This window comes from Heterodontus francisci, chromosome 10 (assembly GCF_036365525.1).
Source record: "Heterodontus francisci isolate sHetFra1 chromosome 10, sHetFra1.hap1, whole genome shotgun sequence".
NCBI lineage: Eukaryota > Metazoa > Chordata > Chondrichthyes > Heterodontiformes > Heterodontidae > Heterodontus > Heterodontus francisci.
Window position 1 is genome coordinate 78,559,440 of NC_090380.1, and position 26,208 is coordinate 78,585,647.

Consider the following 26,208-nt stretch of genomic DNA (forward strand, 5'->3'; position numbering starts at 1 on the left):
GGAGCTGCACCCATCCAGGAAAGAGGAGAGTATTCCATCACATTCCTGACTTGTGTCTTGTAGATGGGACAGGCTTTGGGGAGTCAGGTAGTGAGTTAATCGCTGCAGTATTCCGAGCCTCTGACCTGCTCTTGTAGCCACAGTATTTATATGGCTACTCCAGTTCAGTTTCTGGTCAATGGTAGCCCCAGGATGTTGATAGCGGGGGATTCAGCAATGGTAATGCCATTGAATGTCAAGGGGAGATGGTTAGATTCTCTCTTGTTGGAGATGGTCATTACCTGGCACTTGTGTGGCGCAAATGTTACTTGCCACTTATCAGCCCAAGCCTGGATATTGTCCAGGTCTTGCTGCATTTCTACACGGACCGCTTCAGTATCTGAGGAATCACGAATGGTGCTGAACGTCGTGCAATCATCCACGAACATCCCCACTTCTGACCTTATGATTGAAGGAAGGTCATTGATGAAGCAGCTGAAGATGGCTGGGCTTAGGACACTACCCTGAGGAACTCCTGCAATGATGTCCTGGAGCGGAGACGACTGACATCCAACAACCACAACGATCTTCCTTTGCGCTAGGTATGACTCCAACCAGTGGAGAGTTTTCCCCCCGATTCACATTGATTTCAGTTTTGCTAGGGCTCCTCGAATCTATACTCGGTCAAATGCTGCCTTGATGTCAAAGGCAGTCACTCTCACCTCACTAAGTTCAGCAATGCTTTGGCGGTACTGCTGTCTGATAAACTACCATCTATTCTTCATCCACAAGTCTGTGTGGAGGTCTCCACTTCATCAGAATCCCACTTTTAATACAATAGCCTTCTGGAACTCCTTTTGCCTCAGCTTTTGTTAGAGCTGATTGTGTCACTTTATTTAACTCTGGATTAGCTTGCCGAGCCGTGATCAGAGAAGACTTATTAAACATTTCCTTCAGATTATCTATCCCCAAAGATATTTTCAGATATTCGACTGTCTGTGGTGCCACTTTTACCTCTGACAATGGAACTTGTTTAACCATTGCTAGGGTTACTACATATGAAGGAAAAATTCCTGGACCTTTTCCTGCAACTGTTCTGTCTCTTTAACTCGTAACTTATCTCCCAGCTGTCCCTGGCTACTTGCCTTCCTTTCAGTCTCCCACATTCTATCCTTCGCGGGTAGGTGGGGGTGACAGACAAAGGGTTTGGGCTTCTACACAAGCTCAATCATCAGCAATCCCCGCTGCCTGTCTGGCCATTGAAACCTTCTGGATGTCTACATGGATTCTTACTAACGGAGGGAGTGAATGTTTAAATTCTTCCAGGAGAATTAGTTCCCAAAGGTTCTCATACGTGACTTTCATCTTTAGTGCCCATATTCAACGATCAAAATTAATCTGCTTTACCCTCAAATTCTGTACAAGTCTGCCCAACCAATCTCCGGAGGTTCTAAAACTTCTGCCTATATGCTTCAGGGACCAACTCGTACACGGCGAAAATATCCTTTTTTGCCATCTCAATCTGCAGAAGCTTCCTCAGAAAGCATGGCATAAACTTCATGAGCTCTGCCCATCAACCTGTTTTGCATAAGCAGTGGCCAGCTTTCCTTTGGCCAATTCATCTGTTTGGCTATCTTTTCAAAAAATATGAAAAATGCCTCTACATCCCTTTCCTTAAACTTAGGGAGGGCTTGTACAAATTTAAACCTCTCCACTGGGTCCTGGGCTGGAGCCAGATCTTTCTTCAGCCAAATTTTCCTTAAAGTCAAGGCTTCCCTGTTGTCTTAGTTCCAGCTTTTAAATTCTGAATTCCCTTCCTTCTCTTTGAAATTCTCGTTCAAGTTTTTTCATTGTCAATTATTTTTCAAACTCAAGTTTTTTCAAATCTCTTTCCTACTCAAGTTTTTTTTAAATTTGTAACTGAATTTTAGCTAATTCAACTGCACTACCCTCCGGTTTGCCGCCTTCTTCCAATTTCAAATGGTATGCAATTACTTCAATTACGTCTGCTTTCTTAGCTCCTGGTTTTAATGCACCAACGGTTCTGCCAAATCCTTTAGTTTAACCTTGGTTAAGTGTCTCAGATCACTCAAGGATACATCCTCCTTCCCCAAAAAAGTCGCAGCAACATTCAGTGCTGTATCTCTAAATAAAAAAAATAAAATAAAAATAAACATTCCAGTGGAGTAAACTTTATTATATTGCACAAGAAACTTGGTTCTTTTCATTTTTCCTTTTTCAATTATTATTACTCCACTTACAATTGTACATTGTCGGTGTTGGGTTTATCCCAGCAAGAGCGCCCAATTATTTGTTACGACCGAGGCGGGTAGAGTGAACTGTTTATTCTAGCTCCACTTCTTCACAGGTCACAAAATATATTAAAAAATTTTCTTACTGACTGATAGGGTCAATCATATACTCTAATTTTCCCAGAATAAAACACACCAAACAGGTTTCTTTAATAAACAACAAAATTATCAGATTATAAAACAAGTCTTAACCAATAATTAAGTAAAGCATAAACATACAGATTAAAATTTTAAACTTCCCTTTTTACTTTAGCCCCTGACACACACACATATATACACTGGTTAACCGAAAAAATAAAAGGGATTTTTGTTCGGAGTTCTGTTACAGACAAAAAGCACTTGGGCTGAATACTTGCTCATTCTTTAAGAAAACTGATGAAATATTTGTGTTCCAAAACTGGCACACAGTCTAGCCTCCGAGTACACGTAGACGGGTCACTGGGATCTTTTAGAACAGTTCTTTTCGGGCGGCATTGAGAATTAATTCAGCAGGCTTTTCTTCAAATACAGGAGGCGAGATGAGTTGACACAGTGGACTTCTCAGGCTCTTTTCAAAAGGTGCTGGAAAGCTGAGCTGGGTTGTGGTCTTCTGTCCTTCCTTGGGAATTCTCTTCTCCTTCTGCAGGCTTGACTCTTGAAACATTCACCAAGAATCTGGTCTCTTCCTCCGTGACACTTCTTCAGCAGCAGGCTTTAACTTCATCAAATTCCAGAAGGTAAACACTGACACTACCACCAAAAGCTTGTGAGTTTGCTGCTCTCTCGGGTGCATGCTGCTGCTCCCAGGCTTGTCCTGTCAAGGGGCGTGCGACTGTCACTGCTCTGCCCATATCTTCGCTAGTTGCCAGGGTTTCTGTTCTACATTTAACTTGAGTCATGTGACAACCAGTAAATATAGTTGCCAAACATGTTCTTTCAATGTCATAGAAACTATAGAAAGTTTAAGATACAAAAAGAGGTCACTTGGCCCATCGAGGCTATGCCGGCCAAAAAATGATCCACCTATTCTAATCCCACCTTCCAGCACTTGGTCCATAGCCCTGCAGCTTATGGCACTTGAGGTGCACATCCAGACTCAGAATCATGTCCTCTTGATGACATTCTTGAAAAAAAATGGTCCTTATATTTCTTAAGTTTGACTATGAATTCCTCAAAAATATTTTAACAAAAAACAGAAGCACTTTCATAAATACCTGGGACTCATTTTTCATTGACACATACTGCCACTCAATGACAACATCCGAAACCAGCTCGGCTCCACACGTACACTGACTGCACATAGCTCTAACTCTCTGACATCCAGTCCCTGATGTGCTGAAATTTCCTATTAAATACTGGGAAGACCAAAGCCATCATCTTCAGTCCCTGCTACAAACTCTTCCCGAGTCACCAATTCCGTGCCCCTCCCCGGCCAATGCCTTAGGCTAAAACTAAAACATATGTAACCTCGGCATCAGATGTGACCCTAAGCCGGGTTTCTAACCACATACCCTCTTTATCACAAAGACCGCCTTCTTCCACTTCCCTAATTCGCCTGTCTTCGCCCCTGCATCAGCCCGTCCGCCACGGAAACCCTCATCTAGGCTTTTGTTATCACTGGATGACTATTCAAATGCTCTCCTGGTTGGCTGCCATGTTCCACCAACTAAAAACTGAAGTTCATTCAAAACTCTGCTGCCATATCCTTACTTTTACCAAGTTCCATTCATCCAACACCTCTGCACTTGATGACCTATGTTGGCTCCCATTCCTGCAATACTTATATTTCAAAATCCTTACCCTCATGTTTAAACCCCTCCCTAGTTCTAACCCTACAACCATCCTCCAAATCTGGCTTCTCGTGCATCCCTCACTTATTTTTACTTCTCCTTTGGCAGATATGCCTTTGGTTGTCTGAGCCCCAGGTTCTAGAATTTCGCCCTTAACCTCTGTGCCTTTCCATTCTCCTTTAAAATGTTCCTTAAAACCTACCTCACATGTCCGAATTTCTCCTCCTTTGGTTCGGTATCAATTTGTGTCATTTATGTTCCCGTGAAACACCTTGCAATGTTTTTTGAAGTTAAAGGTGCTATACAAATACAAGCTGTTATTGTTGGTACTGAGCTAAAGGAAGTTCCTACTTTCAATTCTTAAATTACCTGAACTCTGCCGCGGAAGTAAGTTTGAAGACTGGAGACAGTTAGAAGGAATGTCTTGTAGACGATGGTGGCAGCATCCAAGGAACTCATGTGAAACTGTATTTGTGGCCATTGAATATTTTCAGGATAGCTGCAATGCTTCCAATGAACCAATACTATTGTCTTCATTTAACCTTGTTGCATATAGAACTCATTCTAAAAGATTACCTCAGCTTTTGACAGTATGTGGCATCATGGAAACTGAGCAATGGCAGGATGTTAACTGTACAGAAAAATAGGAAGGCCAAAGATTTTAGCGGGTCAGACAGAAGACCAAGAGGCATGTGGAGGTTGAACTACATTCAAAGAATAAGAAAAACCATACCTAAGGCACTGTAATTTCCCAAGCTGAAAAGCATTATTTTATGTACAAACATTGGGTTTGTCCTCATGTTGAATTAAATAAGGTGGCTTGACTAGAATATGCAATTTACAAACTCTGCTGAAATAAATCCAAACTCAGTAACAAGTCTTAAAAGAAATTTAAGACCACAAGAAACATATCAGTCCAAATAAATCAGATTAAGTTTGTGGTTTAATTTCTAGACTTCTTTCATGGACTTGAATTTAAAACAATTGCTCCTGTTTACTCCATCAGTATCAGCTTGCAATAGCTTGAGTAAAAGTAAACATTCGGGCAAACTGCAGAGCGAGTGTGAAATGAAAGGACTTCCTTTCTCATTCCATGCTTTAAGTTCTTACAGAAGTTAACAGCTAGGTAGAACATCACACCACCAGAGACCCTAGTTTACTGTGAATTTTTTTTTACTGAAGCTCCTGCCTTATTACCTAATAAAAATATGGATTATGTAGGAATAACCAGATTGTGTGAAAGTCTTATGCCTCATAAGTGGCTATAAATGTGATTACTCTAAAGATTAGGTTATAAAATATTACTTTTCTATTGATAAATATTTAAACTTATTTTTAAAAAGTTTTGGCATGCTTTAGACTTTCACCCAGAAGAGTGGCAGATTATTACCAGTGGACAACTAGAAGACCTCAAATTCACATGCATGTTTTAGGTGGAACTCACTAATAGCTAAATAATTAGACCTGAAAATCAGATTTCAGCCTCTACTTGTTAATACCCAGTTGCAGAGGACCCGGTGCAAAGGTTCCGTTTGAGGCCCCTACTAAACAATATTAAATGCTACCTATGTAATCTGGTGTCAAATCTGCACATGTGCAACCAAGAAAAGGAATGTTTACAATAGGCAGTACAAAAATAGTTGACAAAATGATAAATGCATAACACAGGAGTAAATGATGTGAATCGATTACAAAGGTCATAAAACACTTAAAACACTTATGCTATTTCAGTATATGAGCCATATAACTTAGAAACTAGTCCTTCGTGCTTTAGCTGCAGTGAGGTCTTGTATGCTGAGTAGTCAAGCAGTACTTACCAGTTTGTAAGAAATTAATTCCGTCTTCTCCTTCTCCCACCTCAGCCATGACTGTGGGAGAATGAGTGGGGTATGTGAGAAGGCAAGTGCTGAGGCTGTAGCCCACTGCAGGCTGCTGCATGTCCCCTGGATCACGACTTTTGCTATCACTCACCGACTCACACTCGTTCTCCCTCACTCACTGATGCACACTCTTGTGTTCACTCAAACTCTCATTTGTTCCCTCTAACTCAGCTTCTCACTCACCCCTTTACTCATACACATTTATTCCCCGTCTCACTTTCACAATTTCTCTCTAGTATGCAGTCACACTCTCTCTCACTTTCTGATTCACTCATTCAATCAGTAACTCATCCCTTTTACTCTCACTCAAGCAACACACTTAATCATTTCCTTGCAATCACTCATTCATCCAGTAACTATCCCCTTTTACTTGAGGGGAGAAGGAACTATATACATGAAGCATAGGTGATCTTTTACTGTACCCACTCAGGACTCTTAGTGGCTTGGGGCACCATGCAATTGCAGAGTCTGTTCAATCCCAATGTTGCTCCTACCACACAAATGCAATTTCTATTCTATATTCTAGAAGTGTACACAACAGTGTTTGGCTTCATAGTTGCTGTTGTTACATGCTTTGTTTCAGAACAGCACTACACCGATCCAGTGAAAGATTGTTTAATATATAATCTGATATCTCTGACTCTGGGTACTTGTGCAGCTGATGATAGTGGGTTAGTACGCCAAGTTTGAAATCTAGTTTAGACTATAGGCACAATGGTGTCTTCTGTCCTTCAACCCCTTGCCAGTTAAGAGCCCCAAGTAAAATTAACTTAGGCAATCTCAACTCGGGGTGCATTGGACATGCATCCGAAACACAAGTCTACTCAAGGGAATTATCAGAAGTGGGAAACTGAAACATCATTCAAGTATAATAGAATGTATATTATTGAGATATAGTTTTCAGACATAATAAAAGACTTTGACTCTATACTAGTAGTTCACAACCCAGGACTTCATAATTCAGACTTGGGGCCAGAATAGAAACAAAAATTCACTCCCCAGCACTGACCCAACAGTAAAACCTTTCAATTTAATGAGCACAAAATTTATCAAGAAGTTATTTTCAGAAAGTCCACATGCAATGATTTGCAATTGTGCAAGACCTAAAATGTGCTTAATGCTGAAGTTCTTAAAACTTCATATGTGCTGCATAGGTTAATACAAATGTGAATTATTAAAGACCTGCTCAACAGAAAAACATTAAGGAATGCAAATCCTGATCATTCCCAATTTATGGTACAAGGATAAATGGATGTGACATGAGTGCACTTTTCAATATCCAAAAACAATTATTCATGTTTATTGAAGATTTTATCTCCTTAATAGAATATCAGACGGGAAAAGGAACTGGCAACTAAATATAGGTCTATACCGCCCCGGAGAAGTTTTATTTAAAAACTTATATATTAGGGGTCAAAAAAGTTTTTCATGGTAGCTTCTCGTGTCAGATTCCCAAACTCTAGTATTTAGCATCTGTCCCCAACTGGGTTACCACCAGTTCCTGGCCTACTAAATGAGGCTCAGTGCCACTACCGAAACAACTTGCTTTTGCTTACCTTAGTCCAAGGATGTGCCTTGATCTGTGGGAATTTGAACTCAGTGTAGTTGGGATTCATCTCTCTGATTTGCTCCCTTGTTGGCGTTCCCAGGACCTGGAAGCAAACATGTAATAAATCTCATGTATTGTATAATCTGATGAATTATTATACAAGAATACAATTCATTAGATGATACAATTACCAACAAGCTGATCACTAATGTTCAACGTGCCCTCTTTGCATCTAGGATATGAAAACTGGCCACTTAAGATGGCATGATCCAGTTTTCAGCAAATGTCCATAAGGATGTTAGATTATCAACCATAGGTATGGCCCCATTCTTTGAAACAAGTTCAACCATATACAAACAGCAATCTCAGAAGGCTGGGATCACCTACTGATCATCGCATTGCCATTTTGATCATAAGTAACTCACGCAAATATATAAGAAAATCAGTTTTCAGAAAAAAAGAGCTGCTTTCACATGGCAAAATTGGATAGAAAATCAGCTGGTTTAAACAACTTCCATGAAGTGTACATCCATGCGTGCGAAGTAAATCACTGACTTTAGACAATTAAGAACTACCTCAAGGCTCCAAGTAGTGTCAAGGTAGAAAAAGCTGAATGAAGTGGCAGAAAATGTGTTTCAAGTGATGAGCAGTGAATTATTTTTATGCACCATCACTGTCAAACTGAATAATCAGATTTTTGTAGACCAGTGCTGTAATAAGTTTAAAACCATCCAATGTAGTTGAGTAGGCTGTGGGAAAGAGAGAAAGCTACAGAGAGGTAAAACGATCATAAAACAAACCATTTAGAAATGAGCACACTTAAGTATTTAGATAATTGGCATCATACCTTTATAATTTCTACCAGCTGATCAACACCACTGTCACCAGGGAAGATGGGTTGTCCTAGCAATAGCTCCGCTAACACGCAGCCAGCTGACCATACATCTACAAACGTGAAATCAAGATAAGCAGTTAATTTTCAGAGCAGTGCTGCAATAGCATTATTTTGTTTTTTATATAGAAGTGATCTTAACTAGTATTAGATTCACTTTGGAGCGATGTCAGTGCTCACTCCATCTGAAAACAAGATCCGAAATAACTTACTAATTCTAAAACTTTGTTCATTTTCTGGCCGCACGGCATTTTAAATCTCTATCTCTTCTCAGCTATGCTGTTTACTAATGGGAGGGGTTTCATGCTTTGGCTCCATTCATTTCAAATGGAAACAGCATTTCAAATCTATCCAGAGCTGCGAGGTTGGTAAATGCTCGAGCAGTTGAATTTGCAGCAGTATCCAGCTACTAAATTATTTTTAAACGAAAGGATCAGCAGCACTAGATCAATTCCCAGGACATTCTGAAATGCTTCCCCCATTGAATTGAATGGAGCCAGTCTGAGATACAGTTGGCTCCTCCCTGTAGCTTATAACGTTACGATGCCAAACAACATTAAAAGACTTGAAATGAGTGCTTTTCCTGCCTCCTGGAGATTCAGGAAATTGCGGAGCTGGCACCAAGTTTGAATATACTTTTGCACAGACTGAAGATACTCCTCATAGATGTTCCAGCCTGCACAACAGCTTTCAACCAATATCTTATTTCCATAGATTTGTTAACTTCCTAAAAGGCTCAAAACACTTACTGGAAGCAATATATCAAAATCCTCAGAGCTGAGTTCATGAACTAAACAGCTAAGCCTGGAGTTTGCTCCACCTTTGCACGCAAAGTGCAAGTTGGCGCAAACAAAATACATGGCTTGAAAGATGGCAGAATTTTGGGTGGCACAGTGGTTAGCACCGCAGCCTCACAGCTCCAGCGACCCGGGTTCAATTCTGGGTACTGCCTGTGTGGAGTTTGCAAGTTCTCCCCGTGTCTGCGTGGGTTTCCTCCGGGTGCTCCAGTTTCCTCCCACAGCCAAAAGACTTGCAGGTTGATAGGTAAATTGGCCATTATAAATTGCCCCTAGTATAGGTAGGTGATAGGGGAACATAGGGAAAGGTGGGGATGTGGTAGGAATATGGGATTAGTGTAGGATTAGTATAAATGGGTGGTTAATGGTCGGCACAGACTCGGTGGGCCGAAGGGCCTGTTTCAGTGCTGTATCTCTAAATCTAAAAAAAAAATCTAAAATTGAGTCAAGTCTCCTTGATCTTTTACATCCATCCATCAAAACCTGTGTCAGATTGAATCTCCACCCACAAAACTGGCCACTCACCCAACTCTCAAACCCACTTTTTCGGAGTTTCAACAATGCGATCAGATTTCTAAGCACAAGCGTCATTTTCCTGGTGCTTAATTGCAATTTTAAAAGTTTATCTTCACTGAGGCATGCCCTGTATTTTGTGCTTTTGAGAGGATTTTTAATGACATAATAAGTGACATCCAAAATTGAAACATTAACCCAGTTGCAAGTTCATAAACATGCAGTGTCTAATGCGCATGAAGGATGATGAAATGAGCTAAAAAGTTAAACATTTTCCTACTTAAATAGGAAATATATGGTCTGGGTACAGCACTTTGCTTGGGCTCAAGTGTTTATACTGATTTCCACCCATGTTAGGTTTGGGTGGACCTTAAGATTGGGAGGATACTTGAGCATAACATGGCATTGGAAAAATGGGCACGACATTGGAAAATTTTTGGTTCTAACTTCCAGGTTGTGCCCAAGGAGGAAACCTCTAGGCCTGAGTGTTATTGGCATATCAAAATGCTGCATATGAGTATTCTTTGGCAAGTAGATTTAGTATCAGAAAAACTCTTCAGCGTCTTACTACCCTCCATTTACTCCCTATACTGGACCTGTGCAAATACAGATCCATGAAACCCCAAAAGAACAGAATATTGGGTCAGCCCCAGAGCTAAAGATATTAAGTCCATAGACTGAAACTCTTAATACAACAGCAAGAGCCTTGCTTCCCTACAAATGGACATCCAGCTTGGATCATACTGTCAACCAAAGAGTTGAAACATGAACTTTAAAAAAAATTTTTTCACGATGATGTCCTTAATAAAGTGAGCTCTAGCTTCCTTGAGAAGCAAATTTACAGCTCTGCCTTACTTTGTTTTTAAATATAGTGAGCAGGCTTCTCGTGCAACGAAACTAGATTTTTATTGCTCTTAATTAAAAGTATTAAGCGCCCTGACTGCTACCCATCATAGCTTTCTTGTTCAGGGTTCATTGGCACAATCACCCATTTAACTTCACCCTCACTATTACCCACTCATCCAGTTACTAGCGGTGTCTCATTCCACAGGCTCTGTGAACTGACACTCCCAAGAATGAATCAGTTTCCAAGAGCAAGGTGTGAGTTAAGCAGCTGCTGTAATACAGGAAATACCCAGCAATCATGACGTACGATATTTCAAGGCTACCTGTTGCAGAGATTTGATTGAACATGTAAGCCAGCAAACGCCCAAATATTTTAACAAAACTCACCTATACTAGAGGTATAATCCGTGGCACCAAAGATCAACTCAGGCGCCCTGTAGTACCGTGAGCAGATATAAGAAACATTTGGTTCACCACGCACCAATTGCTTTGCACTGAAATAAAAGTTTAGACAGTAAAAACGCTGTACAAATGAATAAAAATATATATTTTTTTTAAATCAAGCTGTCTAAAAACAATTTAAAGACTAACCTTAAGACATGAAATCAAATTTGATATCAATTTTCAGCATACATTTCTACAACATACAGCATGGAAATAAATATTATGAAATATTACAGCCTTGAATGAGATTTTGGGGCTGAATACTTCTGCAATTTCATCCTTGTTCCAAATGTACAACTTTTAAACTCATATTCTTTTCATTTCAGAAGTTGCAATGTGAACACGTTTTTGTACACCAGGTGGCATAAGTTGCAGATGGCTACCTGTACAGCAGGAAAGTAAAGGATCATCAATGGGCATGTCTGAAATTTTCAGACTACAGCATAGTTCAACATTGATCGTGGCAAATTATGGCTAACTTCTGCATCTGAATCTTTGCAGAGGGGAATGTGTTCACAGGCAAAAATAATAAAACTTAATGCTGTTTTCCACAGTCTCCTTGATTTGATACAAAATCGGGACATCTGAATCTTAGAAAAGCCCTTTAAGAAAATGATCTGCTAAACTTAACCAAATCATTTCTACAAAGGAACTGCGAAGAAGAAATATATATAGGAATTCTCATCATGAGATTGATAGACAGCCTGCTCAGGGCTATCATCTTGGACTCAGTACAAGAGATAGGATGCCATGAAGAGTTCTATTGCCATGTAACAACTTCTTTCAAAGATATTAATCTGTGGAGGATCTTTTCATGCAGATTGATTCAACTCCAATTGAAGGTATCTGCCACCTTGTTTCCGACTCTGCCTTATTTTTGGCCAACAATTGCACTGCAACTCAGCTGCCTCCTGAGGTCCCCAGCATCACAGATGCTAGTCTTCAATCAATTCCATTCACTCCATGTGATATCAAGGAATAGCTAAGCATACTGGAAACAGCAAAAGCTATGGGCCCTAACAACAGCCCGGTTGTAATGCTGAAGACTTGTGCTCCAGAGATAGCAGAGCCCTTAGCGGTGCTGTTCCAGTACAGCTACAACACTGGCATCATTCTGACAAAGTGGAAAATTGCCCAGGTATGTATTGTCCACAAAAAGCAGGGAAAATCCAATTCAACCAATTACTGCCCCTTCAATCTACTTTAAATCATCAGCAAAGTGATGGACAGTGCAGTCATCAGTGTAATCAAGCAGCACTTACTTACCAATAACCTGCTCACCGATGCTTAGTATGGGTTCCAACAGGACTACTAGGCTCCAGACCACATTACAGCCTTTCCAAACATAGAAAAAAAACTCCCAGTTCCAGAGGGCAAGTGACAGTGACTGCCCTTGATCTAGTGTGACATCAAGGAGCTCTACAGAATCCAGGACAAAGCAACTGACCAGATAAGCATCCTATCCACCACCTTAAATATTCACTCCCTCCACCACAATGCATTGTGGTAGCAGTGTGTACCATCTACAAGATACACTGCAGCAACTCTCCAAAACTTCATCGCAATGCCTTTGAAATCCATGATCCCTACCCCCTAGAAGCGCAAGGGCAGCAGGTGCATGGGAACACCATCATCTGCAAGTTCCCCTCCAAGTCACACACCATCCTGACTTGGAACTATATCACCATTCCATCATGGTCACTGGGTCAGAATTTTGGAATTGCCTTCCTAACTGCACTGTGGGTCTATCTACACCATATGACTGCAGCAGTTCAAGGCGGCTGCTCATCACCACCTTCGAGGGCAATAAATGCTGGCCTTGCCAGTGATGCCCACATCCTACAAAAATAAAAAAAAACAGTTGTGCACGCAATCCAAGAAATAATTTGGGGACAGACAAATTTCACTTACTTCAAGCCAGTTTATGTACCGTGCGTTATGGAAACTATTGCAACAGTGCCATTTCCTAGCTGGAACTCTTCTCGGTCCAGAAAGTATTGGTCACTAGTATCAATTCTGAACGTGGTAGCCGCAGCCATACAAATTCAAAAAGTTGGTACTCTCCATTTATCATTTAAAAGCTCCAAAAGATCCTCTGCAGCATAAGACAACCCATAATGTTGCACAAACAAGGCAATTTTCTTCGAAAGACTTATCTAAATTAGATTTTTTTTAAATTTAGTACGTATATACCACCTTTCATGACTCAGGAAATCCTAAAGCACTTTAAGTGTAGTCATTGTTGTAATGTTGGAAAATGCAACAGCATATATGTGCACAAGGTCCCACAAGCAGCAATGAAGTGACCAGATAATCTATTTATTAGTGATGTTGGTTGAGGGATAAATACTGGCTAAGAGACCATGGAGAACTTTCTTGTTCTTTTATGTGCACCTGAGAGCAGAATGATTGTTTGGTTTAACATCTCATCTGAAAGATCACACCTTTGACAGTGCAGCATCCTCTCAGTTTTCCACTGAGTGTCAGGCTAGGTTATATGCTCAAGTTGCTGAAGCAAGACCCAAACCCACAAGACAAAAGCAAAAAAATGCAGATGCTGAAAATCTGAAATAAAAACAGAAAATGCTAGAAATACACAACAGGTCAGGCAGCATCTGTGAAGACAGAAATGGAGTTAATGCTTCAGATCGATGACCCTTCATCAGAAACTCTCAGGGCTGAGAGTGCTACCATTGAACCAAGGCTGACACGGAGCTTCAGCATGTACTTCTTGGAAGAGTCATACAGTTGACATCTAATAATTTGGCAGCACTGGGTTCACGCATTCTTGTCAGAAAATAAAATTACACTTGACTTAGTATTTTGAAAGTTGTGCAACATAGCAAGGCAATGCAAGCAGGTTTTGAGTGCAGTCACAGACTCAACATAGACACTGGGAGCTCACATGCAATGAAAGCCAGAGATGTCAACTAAAACTTTCAGAGCCGATAGGCCTGGATCTGCTCATATTGAAGCACAAGCAAGCACCAGTTAAATTTTCCTAATCTTTAAAACCAATGACTGTTGATATTTCAATTAATCAAACATTTGAAATACGTATATACATAAAGAAAGTTAGACGAGATTGCATTGTACTAGAATATCGCAAAGCAAATATTTTCCTGCAGATATAGAAAGTAGACATTTGCCAATAATTGGAGAAAATCTAATGGCAAGCCACCAAAAAAGACATAAGAGTCACCAGATGACTCTCTCCTCAATCACATGCTGCAGCACGTTCTATTATTTACAGGTACAACAAATGTGGAAGATGGAAGTTGCAACTTTGCCTCAGAGGGAAGTAATGTGGTTCACACATAGGCAGGATAATCAACACTGGGCAAGTTGCTAACCTGTTAAGCTTTTCTATAATTAACTTGTGAATAATGATGGAACGCTCTACAGAAAGGGTCTCATCAGACACAGAAATAAATGAGGACCACAATGTGAAGACAATAATTATTCTGCAGATCAAACTACGGTCACCAGATTGTGAGATGATTGGGGGAGAAGAGAGATTACAGAAAGAAGTATCACTGGAAACTTACAGCAATATAATTCACAATTAAATTAAGTTTAAAAAAAAATGCCAGGCAACTCTGACCTTTAGGTACTAATATTTTGATCACTGTCTAGCCTGTCATTACATGGAGAGGGAGGAAACTGTTGAGGGTTGGATTAAGATACCGTTGAACCACTGGAGAGAGAACTTCATCATGCATCTAGTCAGAGTTTTAACTAACTTATGGCTGCCTAATAAAGTGGAAAGCGTTCCATTTCATAACACTGACTAGTTCAACTTAAATAGCAGCAAATTCATCTTGAAAAAGATGCAAATGCTTTTTTCTCCCTTGTACAGTTCTAATCAATTTATGCTTGGATTAAGTTATAAATTATGTATTGAGGCTATTATGTAAGAGGAATAAGGAAGCCACACATGCCTTGGAAAACATGAGCCTAAATGGAGTAGAGGAGCAAAGGGATCTTGGGGCACAAATTCACAAATCATCAAAAGTAGTAATGCAGGTTAATAAGGCCATAAATGTAAACAAAGCACTGGTGTACATTTCTAGAAGAATAAAATTGAAAAAAGCAGAGAGATTACATTTAACTTGCATAGAATCTTAATTAGACCACAATTCGAATACTATGCACAGTTCTGGTCTCCATACTACAAAAAGGATATAGAAGCACCGGAGAGCGTGCAAAAAAGATCGACAGGATGAAAACAGAAAGACTGAATAGGCTAGGGCACTTTTCTTGAGAAAAGCTGCAGGGTGACCCAAGAAGTCTTGAAAATTATAAAAGGGCTTGGGGATTTTTTTTTTTTTTAATTCGTTCATGGGATGTGGACGCCGCTGGCTATGCCAGCACTTATTGCCCATCCCTAATTGTCAGAGAAGGTGGTGGTGTGCTGCCTTCTCGAACTGCTGCAGTTCTTGGGGTATAGGTACACCCACAGTGCTGTTAGGAAGGGAGTTCCAGTATCTTGACTCAGCGACAGTGAAGGAATGGCAATATAGGTCCAAGTCAGGATGGCGTGTGGCTTGGAGGGGAACTTGCAGGTGGTGGTGTTCCCATGCATCTGCTGCCCTTGTCCTTCTAGGTTACAGAGGTTGTGGGCTTGGAAGATGCTGTCAAAGGAGGCTTGGTGACTCGCTGCAGTGCATCTTGTAGATGGTACACACTGCTGCCACTGTGCAGTGATGAAGGGAGTGAACGTTGAAGGTGGTGGATTGGGTGCCAATCAAGCAGGCTGCATTGTCCTAGATGGTGTCGAGCTTCTTGAGTGCTGCTTGAGCTGCACTCATCCAGGCAAGTAGGAGAGTATTCCATCACACTTCTGACTTGTGCCTTGCAGATGGTGGACAGGCATTGGGGAGACAGGAGGGGAGTTACTCATCGCAGAATTCCTAGCCTCTGACCTGCTCATGTAGCCACGGTATTTATGTGGCTGGTCCAGTTCAGTTTCTGGTCAATGGTAAGCCCCAGAATGTTGATAGGGGCTTCTGCAATGGTAATGCCATTGAACATTAAGGGAAATGGTCACAGCTTGGCACTTAAATGGCATAACATTTTCTGCAGATCAAACTCTACTGTCACCAGATTATGTGATGGTTGGGGGAGGAGGAGAGATATATTGTCCAGGTCTTGCTGCATTTCTACGTAGACTGCTTCAGGTATCTGAGCAGTCGCAAATGGTGAACATTGTGCAATCAGCAAACATCCCCACTTGTGACCTTATGATTGAAGGAAGGTCACTGATGAGACAGCTGAAGATGGTTGGGCCTAGAACACTACCTTGAGGAACGCCTGCAGTGATGTCCTAGCACTGAGATGATTGACCTCCAACAACCACAACCATCTTTCTTTGCGCTATGTCTGACTCCAACCTGCGGAGAGTTTTCCTCCCGATTCTCATTGACTCCAGTATTGCTAAGGCTCCTTGATGCCATACTCAGTCAAATGCTGCCTTAATGCCAAGGGCAGTCACTCTCACCTCACCTCGAGTTCAGCTCTTTTATCCATGTTTGGACAAAGGTTGTAATGAGGTCAGGAGCTGAGTGACCCAGGCAGCACTCAAACAGAGCGTCAGTGAGATTATTGCTAAGCAAGTGCTGCTTGACAGCACTGTCGACGACCCCCTTCCATCACTTTATTAGTCCACCAAGGACTTCAGAAGAAATGTCTTTATGCAGAGTGTGGTTACAATGTGAAATTTGCAAACAGATGGAGTAGTCGAGGCGAATAGCATAGATACACATAAGACAACTACATGAGGGAAAAAGTAATAAAAGGATATGCTTTCAGGGTTAGGTGAAGAGCGAGAGAAGGCTTGTGCGGAACATAAACATCCACACAGACCAGTTGGACTGAATGGACATCTGCACAGCTAAGTTGGGTCGAATGGCCTGTTTCTGTGCTGTCAATTCTATGTAGGATTGTACAAATCCAGCCAATAAGGCAATCCAATTTTGAAGAGAAAGAAATTTCACCATAAAGTCACTACTTATGTTCCTCACTTTTCTTCCAATTGATAGAAATCTCTAACTCCTTTGGTCAGAGAACTTTATTTTGAACCTTCACTCTATAATAGAAAGTTTTTCCCCTCCGTACTAACTTGCTTTTTGTTTGCAACTATCCTGAGATATTGCTTCATACAGAATTCAACTATTACAAGGTGCCAGTGGGTCTCAAGCACTTCACCTTGGTGTTCATTTGTATGCCTGAATCCAGACATTGAATATCGACAGGTAATTTGATTACGTATGTTTGGGGTAGGGGAAAAAAGTGAAGCATTTCTGCCAGGCCTGATCTTGCTCCATGTGATACCTACACAGTCATTTACATAGTCATATATGTCACAAAAGGAGGCAATTCAGTCCATCTAGAAGGAATAGTTGGATAGCAAATCAGCAGGAAATCTGATCTGGTGGAACCTTAAAAATGGAGCCTTTGAGATCTGTATGCATCAGTAATACACTAGCTGATGCATTTACTCATTAAGCATCAGCGAACTTAAAGTTAAATAAAAGCTAGGGCTTCCTTTACCACAGGCCTCCACCACTCCCACACATTTGTTAACTAATGGAGTACAACAAAGATTATTTCGATCACTTACCTTCCAAAGTCACAGAGTTTTAGGACAGCTGTTTCAGGATCAAGCAGCAGATTCTGTGGTTTGATATCTCGATGGCAAATTCCAAAGGAATGGATGTAGGCTAAACTCCGGAACAGCTGATACATATACAACTATTAAAAAGAAAAAGAATTTTCATCAATTATTAGAACAGAATCTTTAGCTTTGACTATACAAGTTAGAAACGGAAAGAATTGCATTTATGAAGCGTATTATGATGTTCTCAAGACATCTAAAAATGTTTTATAACCAAGTTATGGAGGAAATGCAGCACCCAATTTGCACAAAGCAACATCCCACAAACAGAAAATAACCGACCAGACAACCTGTTTTTGCTGGTGTTGGTTGAGGGAGGAATGCTGACAGGGAGAGAACTCCTTCTGCCTTCCCTCTACTTGAAAATACAAGGCTCTGTTGAACATCTCAAAACTAGCATCTCATGCTTTACTCTATGGCATTTAATAATCTGTCAAATTAAAATACAGTAGTGCACACATTTGAACTGACATTCAGATTAGCCTCGCTAGTACTCTCGACTCAGAGGTTTGTGGGTTCGCCAATTCCAGGACTTGAGCACAATCACACCAAAGCAGTGAGTACTACATTGTAGGAAGTGCTATTCTTTGGACGAAAAGTTGAAAGGAGGTTCCAGTAACCTATGCAGCTGAATCTGGCCGTTATTATTGATCCCATTATTTTTAATAGAAAAAGTGTAGGGAATTCTGCAAGTGCCCTAGTTAACAGTTCTCACTGAAAAACTACAAGTAAATTATCTAGTTATTCAACTCCTTGCTGCGTACAAATTAGCTGCTGGGCTTGCCTACACAACTGTCACTGCACTTAAAAATAATTCACTGTACACGAAGCATTTTGAGATGTGGTAAGACACAAACTTTATATCTGAAATTAAGCTAGGCAATTGACATGTTTATTTGGTAGCACCAAAATGGATTTTGAAAAGCTGAAACTGCGTGCTTATCTTATGCATGCCATATTGACGTCACCTTAAGCTAGGTAATAAATGTTTGAAATGGGTCTATTCCTGACCTTGTGTTACAAAACTATTGCTACATGTTAAGGCTGCGAGCTGGATGACAGATCAAGTTCCAGTTTCAATCCTTGGTCTTCACTGAGTAGTTAGCTGGTCTCAGCTAGAGCAATGATAAGAACACTATAAACAGTCTAAACACACCTGGATTAAGAAAGGAGTGCGCAAAACGTCCCTATTCCAGATCACCATCTATCAACTCCAATAGGAAGTGCACTAAATAGGCTTTGGTTAAGGACAGGATTCAACAGCCTGCCAATACCCATTTAGTCACACATGAAAAATGGCCACTTGGGCTAGGTACTGGAGGCCCAGCTTCCAATCTCCCTTTACTCCCTAATGACCTCCCAAATCAGTGGGCAACTTTCCTGCACCTCCAAGTTTACAACTCTCCAATCAGATTTCCACCTCTGCTACCAAAATCAAAATGACACTTAACACACCATCCTCCTTCAAAGCAGCTCCAGCATAGTGGCACTACCCTCACTAGGTTCCACTTTTACCAATTCATAGTAAGAACATCACTAATGGCCACTGCACTGTTACTTCTGGTTCCCCCAAAGATCTTTGTTTGGCATCTCTTCTTCTTTGGCCTTGCCCCATGCTAACATTATCTGACTACATGGCTCAGCTTTCACATGTACGCTGAAGACATCCAGCTCTACATGGTTGTTTTTCATACAAGAGGATGGTAGACAGTGGTGTTCCCCAAGGGTCGGTGCTATGTCCATTGCTTTTTAAAAATATATATAAATGACTTGGATATTACAACGCAGAGAGCGAGAAAGAGAGCGAAAGAGAGAGATTAGGATCTTGAGCTTCATAAATAGAGGTATCGAGTACAACAGCAGGGAAGTTATGCTGAACCTTTATAGAGCTCTGATCAGGCCACAACTAGATATTGCATCTAGTTCTGGTCAATACACATTAGAAAGGATGTGAAGGTCCTTAAGATGCAAAGGAGATTTACCAGAATAGTTCAGGAATGAGCTACAAGGTTAGGTTGGAGAAGATGGAGTTGTTCTCTTTGGTGTAAAGAAAGCTGAGGGGAGATCTGATGGAGGTGTGCAAGATTATGACAGGTTTAGATATGGTAGGCAAAGCAAAACTATTCCCATTAGTTGATGGTAGAAGGACTAGGGGACTCAGATTTAACGTTGTGTGCAAGAGATATGTGGGGATGTGGGGAAGAACATTTTTACGCAGCGAGTGGTAATGATCCAGAACTCGTTGCCTACGAGGGTGGTGGAAGCAGAGACAATTAATGATTTCAAAAGGAAATTGGATTGGCACTTGAGGGAAATAAACTTGCAGGGCTATGGTGATAAAATGGGGGAATGGGATTGACTGGATTGCTCCAGAGAGCTGACATGGACTCAGTGGACTGAATGGCCTACTTCTGTGCCACATGGCTATGACTTAAGAAATTAAAATTAAAAAAAATACTATTCGAACCTTATTCAACCCCAGCTAATCTTCTGACTCCATATCCCATCACACTCACCCCATCAGCACTGTCCTTGCACCCCTGTCCCAAAACCTGAGATTTAAAATCCCTTTATGGCTTCACCCCTCCTTGGCTCTGTAAACTCCAGCTCTCTAACTGTTCACAAAACCCCACTTCACCCCAAAAAAGCTGCAGCCCTGATTCTGGATTGTTGTGCATCTTCCTCTCATCTCAACTTTGGCAGCTCAGCAATTTAAACCCTACAGTCAAATTCCATCTCCACACTGGACTAGCAATCCAGAGACCAGGCTAATGCTCTAGGGACATGAGTTCGAATCCCACCATGGCAGATGGCAAAATCTGAATTCAGTTAATAAACCTGGAATTAAAAGCTAGTCTAATGGTGACCATGAAACCATTGTCGATTGTTGTAAAGACTCATCTGGTTCACTAATGTCCTTTAGGGAAGAAAATTTGCTGTCCTTACCTGGTCTGGCCTATATGTAACTCCAGGCCCACAGCAATGTGGTTGACTCTTAAATGCTCTCTGAAATGGCCTCACAAGCCACTCAGTTCAAGGGCAATTAGGGATTGACAATAAATGCTGGCCTAGCAAGCGACAAACATATCCCACAAACAAATAAAAACTCTCCCCTCTTATCCTGCTTTAAGATCCTTCTTAGAAGCCACTTTTTGGCCAAGTTTATGGTTACACCTGCCAAAACCATCTCCTTTGGCTCAGCATACATTTATTGCATTGACCACTCCATGAAGCATCTTGCATGTTTCTGTGTTACAGCACTATAAAAATGCAAGTCACTATTGAATATTACAATTTAGATCACTTTGCTTTACTCCCTTCTTTCCCTGCAGAAGTCCACTTCCATAAGGAAACTTGTGCTTCCTATGTAACTCCTTGCCCCTGTCATTAAACATCTGGGATAGCACTGCTGCACGACAAATAATAAACTTTTCTACTGCGGTGCACTTGAAATAACATTGATATATATCCACCATTGCTTCTCAATCTCTCTGAACCAGTGCAACACAACACATTTAAGAACTATATTTCTCAGGCTAAGAACAAACTTGCGTTTACTAAGAAGTAAAGTCCTTAATTTCCACCATTACTTTAAAACAGTTTTATCTCTAAAATATTTTAAAAAGCTTTAAGAGTATTTTACATAATTGTACAGCTTTGCACTCACAATCCTGCCTTACAGTAAGGACCTACACATGCAATTGAACTGAATGAATTGAAGAATTAGGCAAATTTTGCCATATTGATCCCAGATTCAAGCACTTTCTGTTTATAGAACTGTCAAATCAAGATAGAATCCAAATGTAGAAGAGCAGCCCCCAAGATATGAAATAATTCTCTTCAGGACAAAAGCGAAATATGGAGTCATGTTAGCAGGACCCGCTGGAGTAACAGTTTCTGTTCAGTCCCAAACAGACTGCAGATATTATCAGACTGCGGGCCTGGAACAATTAGAACTGCAACAGACTAAGCATAGGCAATTTAGAGCCTATTGGTAGAAACAGTACCAACATCAGATCTAACATTTGATAGATAATAAAAATTTCTTGATCTTAAACAACCATATGTATCTAATACTACAAATTAACACATTTATTGTTCCATAATGGATATATAATCAGCTAGAGTTCAAAGGTTTATTGGAGCAATTGTAAGTTTTTACAACCTGAGACAAACTCCTAAACCAATTTAATATTGTAAAAGATCACAAAAATGCTGCAAACTGAACTGCTAGCAGTTCACAGAAACTAATTTACAACCATTATGACCTAGCTAAAATTTCATATAAAAAAATAGAATTTCTGACAGATAGATCCTGGCTTACTCACAGGCTAATAACAAGGAACATAAATTAGATGTTACCAGTGTTAAAGTCAACCTATATAAAAAGAAACCCAGCCACTGGGAATGAAACCTAGCCTGTCAAATCAAAGATGAAGAATGGTCAGAGGTTTGGAACAGATCCTCAGCATCTGCAAAAACTCAAGAATATTCACTGAGAACACCACATCCCACACAACTCTACAAATTTTACCTTTTACTACTGGGCAACAGAAGCTCCTATACATATTCCTCTGCAATTTAACCATTCTTGATAGCAGTCAACAGTCACAAGGACAAGAAAAAAAGACAACTGGCTTCACAGAAGGCCTTTTACATACTTTACTAATTTCTATCAAGTATCATACACAACTCAATCGTTTCTCTACCACAATGCCTGCTCTAAGCACTTTCAACCATACAACATTATGATTTTCTTTTGGCATTGCATTTTCCAATGTTGTTCAATGTAGTTTCAGAATACAAATACTATCCGCAGCCTCTTTGCTGGATGCAAAGGTGAAGGGCAGGCATCTTAGTGGTATAGATCGTGACATGGGGACCTTTCGGCTCAAAAGCACACTCTATCAATCTAGCTAAGGGATGGCTTCAGCGACCATACCCATGACAGTCATGCTAGCGAATGTTCACTATTGACACTAAATATGAATGACTGCTCGGACCAATTACCAGGCCAGCTAGTGTTAATCATGAGACATACCTTAATGACACTAAGGGATAAGAATTAGAATTTTTAGAAATTAATTGAATGAAATTTATTTTATGCATTTATAATCACATATTATGCAGTTCTTTTTTTAAAAAAAAAGTAAAAGCAGTTTGTGGACAATATACACAAGTGTCCTTCCCTGTATATTGCTTTTCATATCGTGAAACAGCCCTTCTACAGCTGGCATATTCTATAGTCAGGAAAGTGGGTTCAAATGTTAATTAGGTCAGTAATTTAAAAAAATAAACAGATTTAAAAGGAAATGTGTTGACAAATTGCAAAATATGCAACTACTTGCATAGGATCATAAAGTTAGCAGATCTTTTAGAACTACAATTGAGTGCACAACATCAACAGGAACAAAATACTACAGACGCTGGAAATAAAATAGAAACAGAAAATGCTGGAATTACTCAGGTCAGGCAGCATCTGTGGAGAGAGACACAGAGTTTTCAGGTCTGTGACCTTTCGACACAGATGCAACACTTGCCCTTTCATTTCCTCTCTCCTTACTGTCCAATGCCTAAAACACACTCTCCAGGTCAAATAGTAATTTGTGTACATTTCTTTCAATTTAGTATACTGTGTTTGCTGCTCACAATGCAGTCTGCTCTACAATTTGTTAATGGGAACAGTTTTTCCTTGTCCAACTTCTCTAAGCCTGTCATAATCTTGTACACTTCTATTAAATCTCTGCTCAATCTCCTTTGCTCGGAGTACAAACCCAGCTTTTCCAAAATAAAAACAAAAAGTGCTGGAAATACTCAGCAGGTCTAGCAGCATCTGTAGAGAGAGAAACAGAGTTAACGGTTCAGGTAAGTGGCCTTTCATCAGAACTGGCAAAGGTTAGAAATGTAATAGGTTTTAAACACAAAGTGGGGCGGGGGAGAAAAGAGAGAACAAAAGGGAAGGTGTTGATAGCACAGAGGGTCAGAGAAATTAACGGACAAGGAGGTCATGGGGCAACGGCAAAGAGTGTGTTAATGGAATGGTGAAAGACGAGCATTAATGAAGACAGTGTGTTAAATGACAGAATAATGAACAACTCTAGCCAAAAACACAAACGCACAAACATGAAATAAACAGCAGGCAGCCACATGGTTAAGAAAAAATGAAACAAACTAAAATTAAAATAAAAAATAAAAATGGGCCAGTCATGCTTTGAAATTACTGAACTCAATGTTCAGTCTGGTAGGCTGCAGTGTGCCTAATTGATAAATGAGGTGCTGTTCCTCGAGATTGCGTTGATGTTCACTGGAAGACTGCAGCAAGCCCAGGACAGAGATGTGGGCATGACAGCAAGGGGGTGTATTGAAATGGCAAGGGACAGGAAGCTCGGGGTCATGTTTTCGGACTGAGAGGTGGTGTTCCGAAAAGTGGTCACCCAATCTGCATTTGGGCTCCCCAATGTAGAGGAGACTGCATTGTGAGCAGTGAATACAGTATACTAAATCGCTGCTTCACCTGAAAGGAGTGTTTGGGGCCTTGGATAGTGAGGAAAGAGGAAGTAAAAGGGCAGCTATTATACGTCCTGCTATTGCATGGGAAGGTGCCGTGGGAAAGGGACGAGGTGTCAGGGGTAACGGAGGAGTGGACCAGGGAGGGAACAATCCCTTCGGAATGCTGACAGGGGAATATGCGTTTGGTACTGGCATCACACTGGAGGTAGCAGAAATGGTGGAGGATGATCCTCTGGATGTGGAGGCTGGTGGGGTGGAAAGTGAGAACCTATTAGCAAGAGACAGCATGGCTTTGTGAAGGGGAGGTCGTGTCTTACTAATTTGATTGAGTTTTTTGAGGAGGTGACGAAGCTGATTGATGAAGGAAGGGCAGTGGGTGTTATCTATATGGACTTTAGTAAAGCCTTTGACAAGGTCCCGCATGGCAGACTGGTACAAAAGGTGAAGTCACATGGGATCAGAGGGGAGCTGGCAAGATGGATACAGAACTGGCTCAGTCATAGAAGACAGAGGGTATCAGTGGATGGGTGTTTTTCCTGAATGGAGGAATGTGACTAGTGGTGTTCCACAGGGATCAGTGCTGGGACCTTTGCTGTTTGTAGTATATATAAATGATTTGGAGGAAAATGTAGCTGGTCTGATTAGTAAGTTTGCGGACGAGACAAAGGTTGGCGGAGTTGCGGATAATGATGAGGATTGTCAGAGGATACAGCAGGATATAGATCGGTTGGAGACTTGGACGGAGAAATGGCAGATGGAGTTTAATCCAGACAAATGTGAGGTAATGCATTTTGGAAGGTCTAATGCAGGTGGGAAGTATACAGTAAATGGCAGAACCCTTTGGAGTATTGACAGGCAGAGAGAACTGGGCGTACAGATCCACAGGTCACTGAAAGTGGCAACGCAGGTGGATAAGGTAGTCAAGAAGGCATACGGCATGCTTGCCTTCATCGGTCGGGGCATAGAGTATAAAAATTGGCAAGTCATGTTGCAGCTGTACAGAACCTCAGTTAGGCCACACTTAGAATATTGCGTGTAATTCTGGTCGCCACACTACCAGGAGGACGTGGAGGCTTTGGATAGGGTACAGAGGAGGTTTACCAGGATGTTGCCTGGTCTGGAGGGCATTAGCTATGAGGAGAGGTTGGAAAAACTCGGATTGCTTTCACTGGAACGACGGAGGTGGAGGGGCGACATGATAGAGGTTTACAAAGTTATGAACAGCATGGACAGAGTGGATAGTCAGAAGCTTTTTCCCAGGGTGGAAGAGTCAGTTACTAGGGGACATAGGTTTAAGGTGCGAGGGGCAAAGTTTAGAGGGGATGTGCGAGGCAAGTTTTTTTTTCCACAGAGGGTGGTGAGTGCCTGGAACTTGCTGCCAGGGGAGGTGGTGGAAGCAGATACGATAGCGATGTTTAAGAGACATCTTGACAAATACATGAATAGGAAGGGAATAGAGGGATATGGAACCTGGAAGTGCAGAAGGTGTTAGTTTAGGCAGGCATCAAGATTGGCGCAGGCTTGGAGGGCCGAATGGCCCGTTCCTGTGCTGTACTGTTCTTTGTTCTTGACAAGGGGAACCCTGTAGCGGTTCAGGGAAGGGGTGAGTGCAGAAGTGCGTGAAATAGACCGGGCACGGTTGAGCGCCCTGTCAACCACAGTGGGGGGGCATCCTCGATTAAGGAAAAAGGAAGACATATCAGAGGTGCTGTTGTGGAAAGTTGCATCATCAAAGCAATTGCTTCAGAGACAGAGAAGCTGAGAGAATGGAATGGAGTCCTTACGGGAGGCAGGATGTGAAGAAGTGTAGTCGAGGTAGCTGTGGGAGTCAGTGAGCTTATAATGAATATTAGTAGACAGCCTATCCCCAGAGATGGAGACAGAGAAGTCGAGTAAGGGAAGTGTCGGTGATGGACCATGTAAAAATGAGAGCTTTTCCAACTTAACCTTGTATTAAAACCTCCATCTCTGGAACCAATGGACAGTCCATTGCCAGATGGTGTTGGCCACAGTAAGCCACTCAGCTCTTGGAAAACCATGC

The 26,208-nt window shown here is 41.1% G+C and overlaps 1 protein-coding gene across 3 annotated transcripts in view; it reads right to left on the bottom strand.

Annotated features, from left to right (window-relative positions):
* The window catches only part of gsk3ba (glycogen synthase kinase 3 beta, genome duplicate a), a 211,654-nt gene that overhangs the window by 41,376 nt on the left and 144,070 nt on the right, over positions 1-26,208 (bottom strand). For all 3 annotated transcript variants that reach the window (XR_010975847.1, XM_068040837.1, XM_068040838.1), the window contains 4 exons: positions 17,604-17,734; positions 10,925-11,031; positions 8,337-8,434; positions 7,497-7,592 (listed from right to left, as the gene is read on the bottom strand). Coding sequence is in view for 2 of the 3 variants with exons in the window: in XM_068040837.1 (XP_067896938.1) it covers positions 7,497-7,592; positions 8,337-8,434; positions 10,925-11,031; positions 17,604-17,734 (432 nt within the window). In the remaining variant the exon portion in view is untranslated. The remainder of the gene's footprint in view (positions 1-7,496; positions 7,593-8,336; positions 8,435-10,924; positions 11,032-17,603; positions 17,735-26,208) is intronic.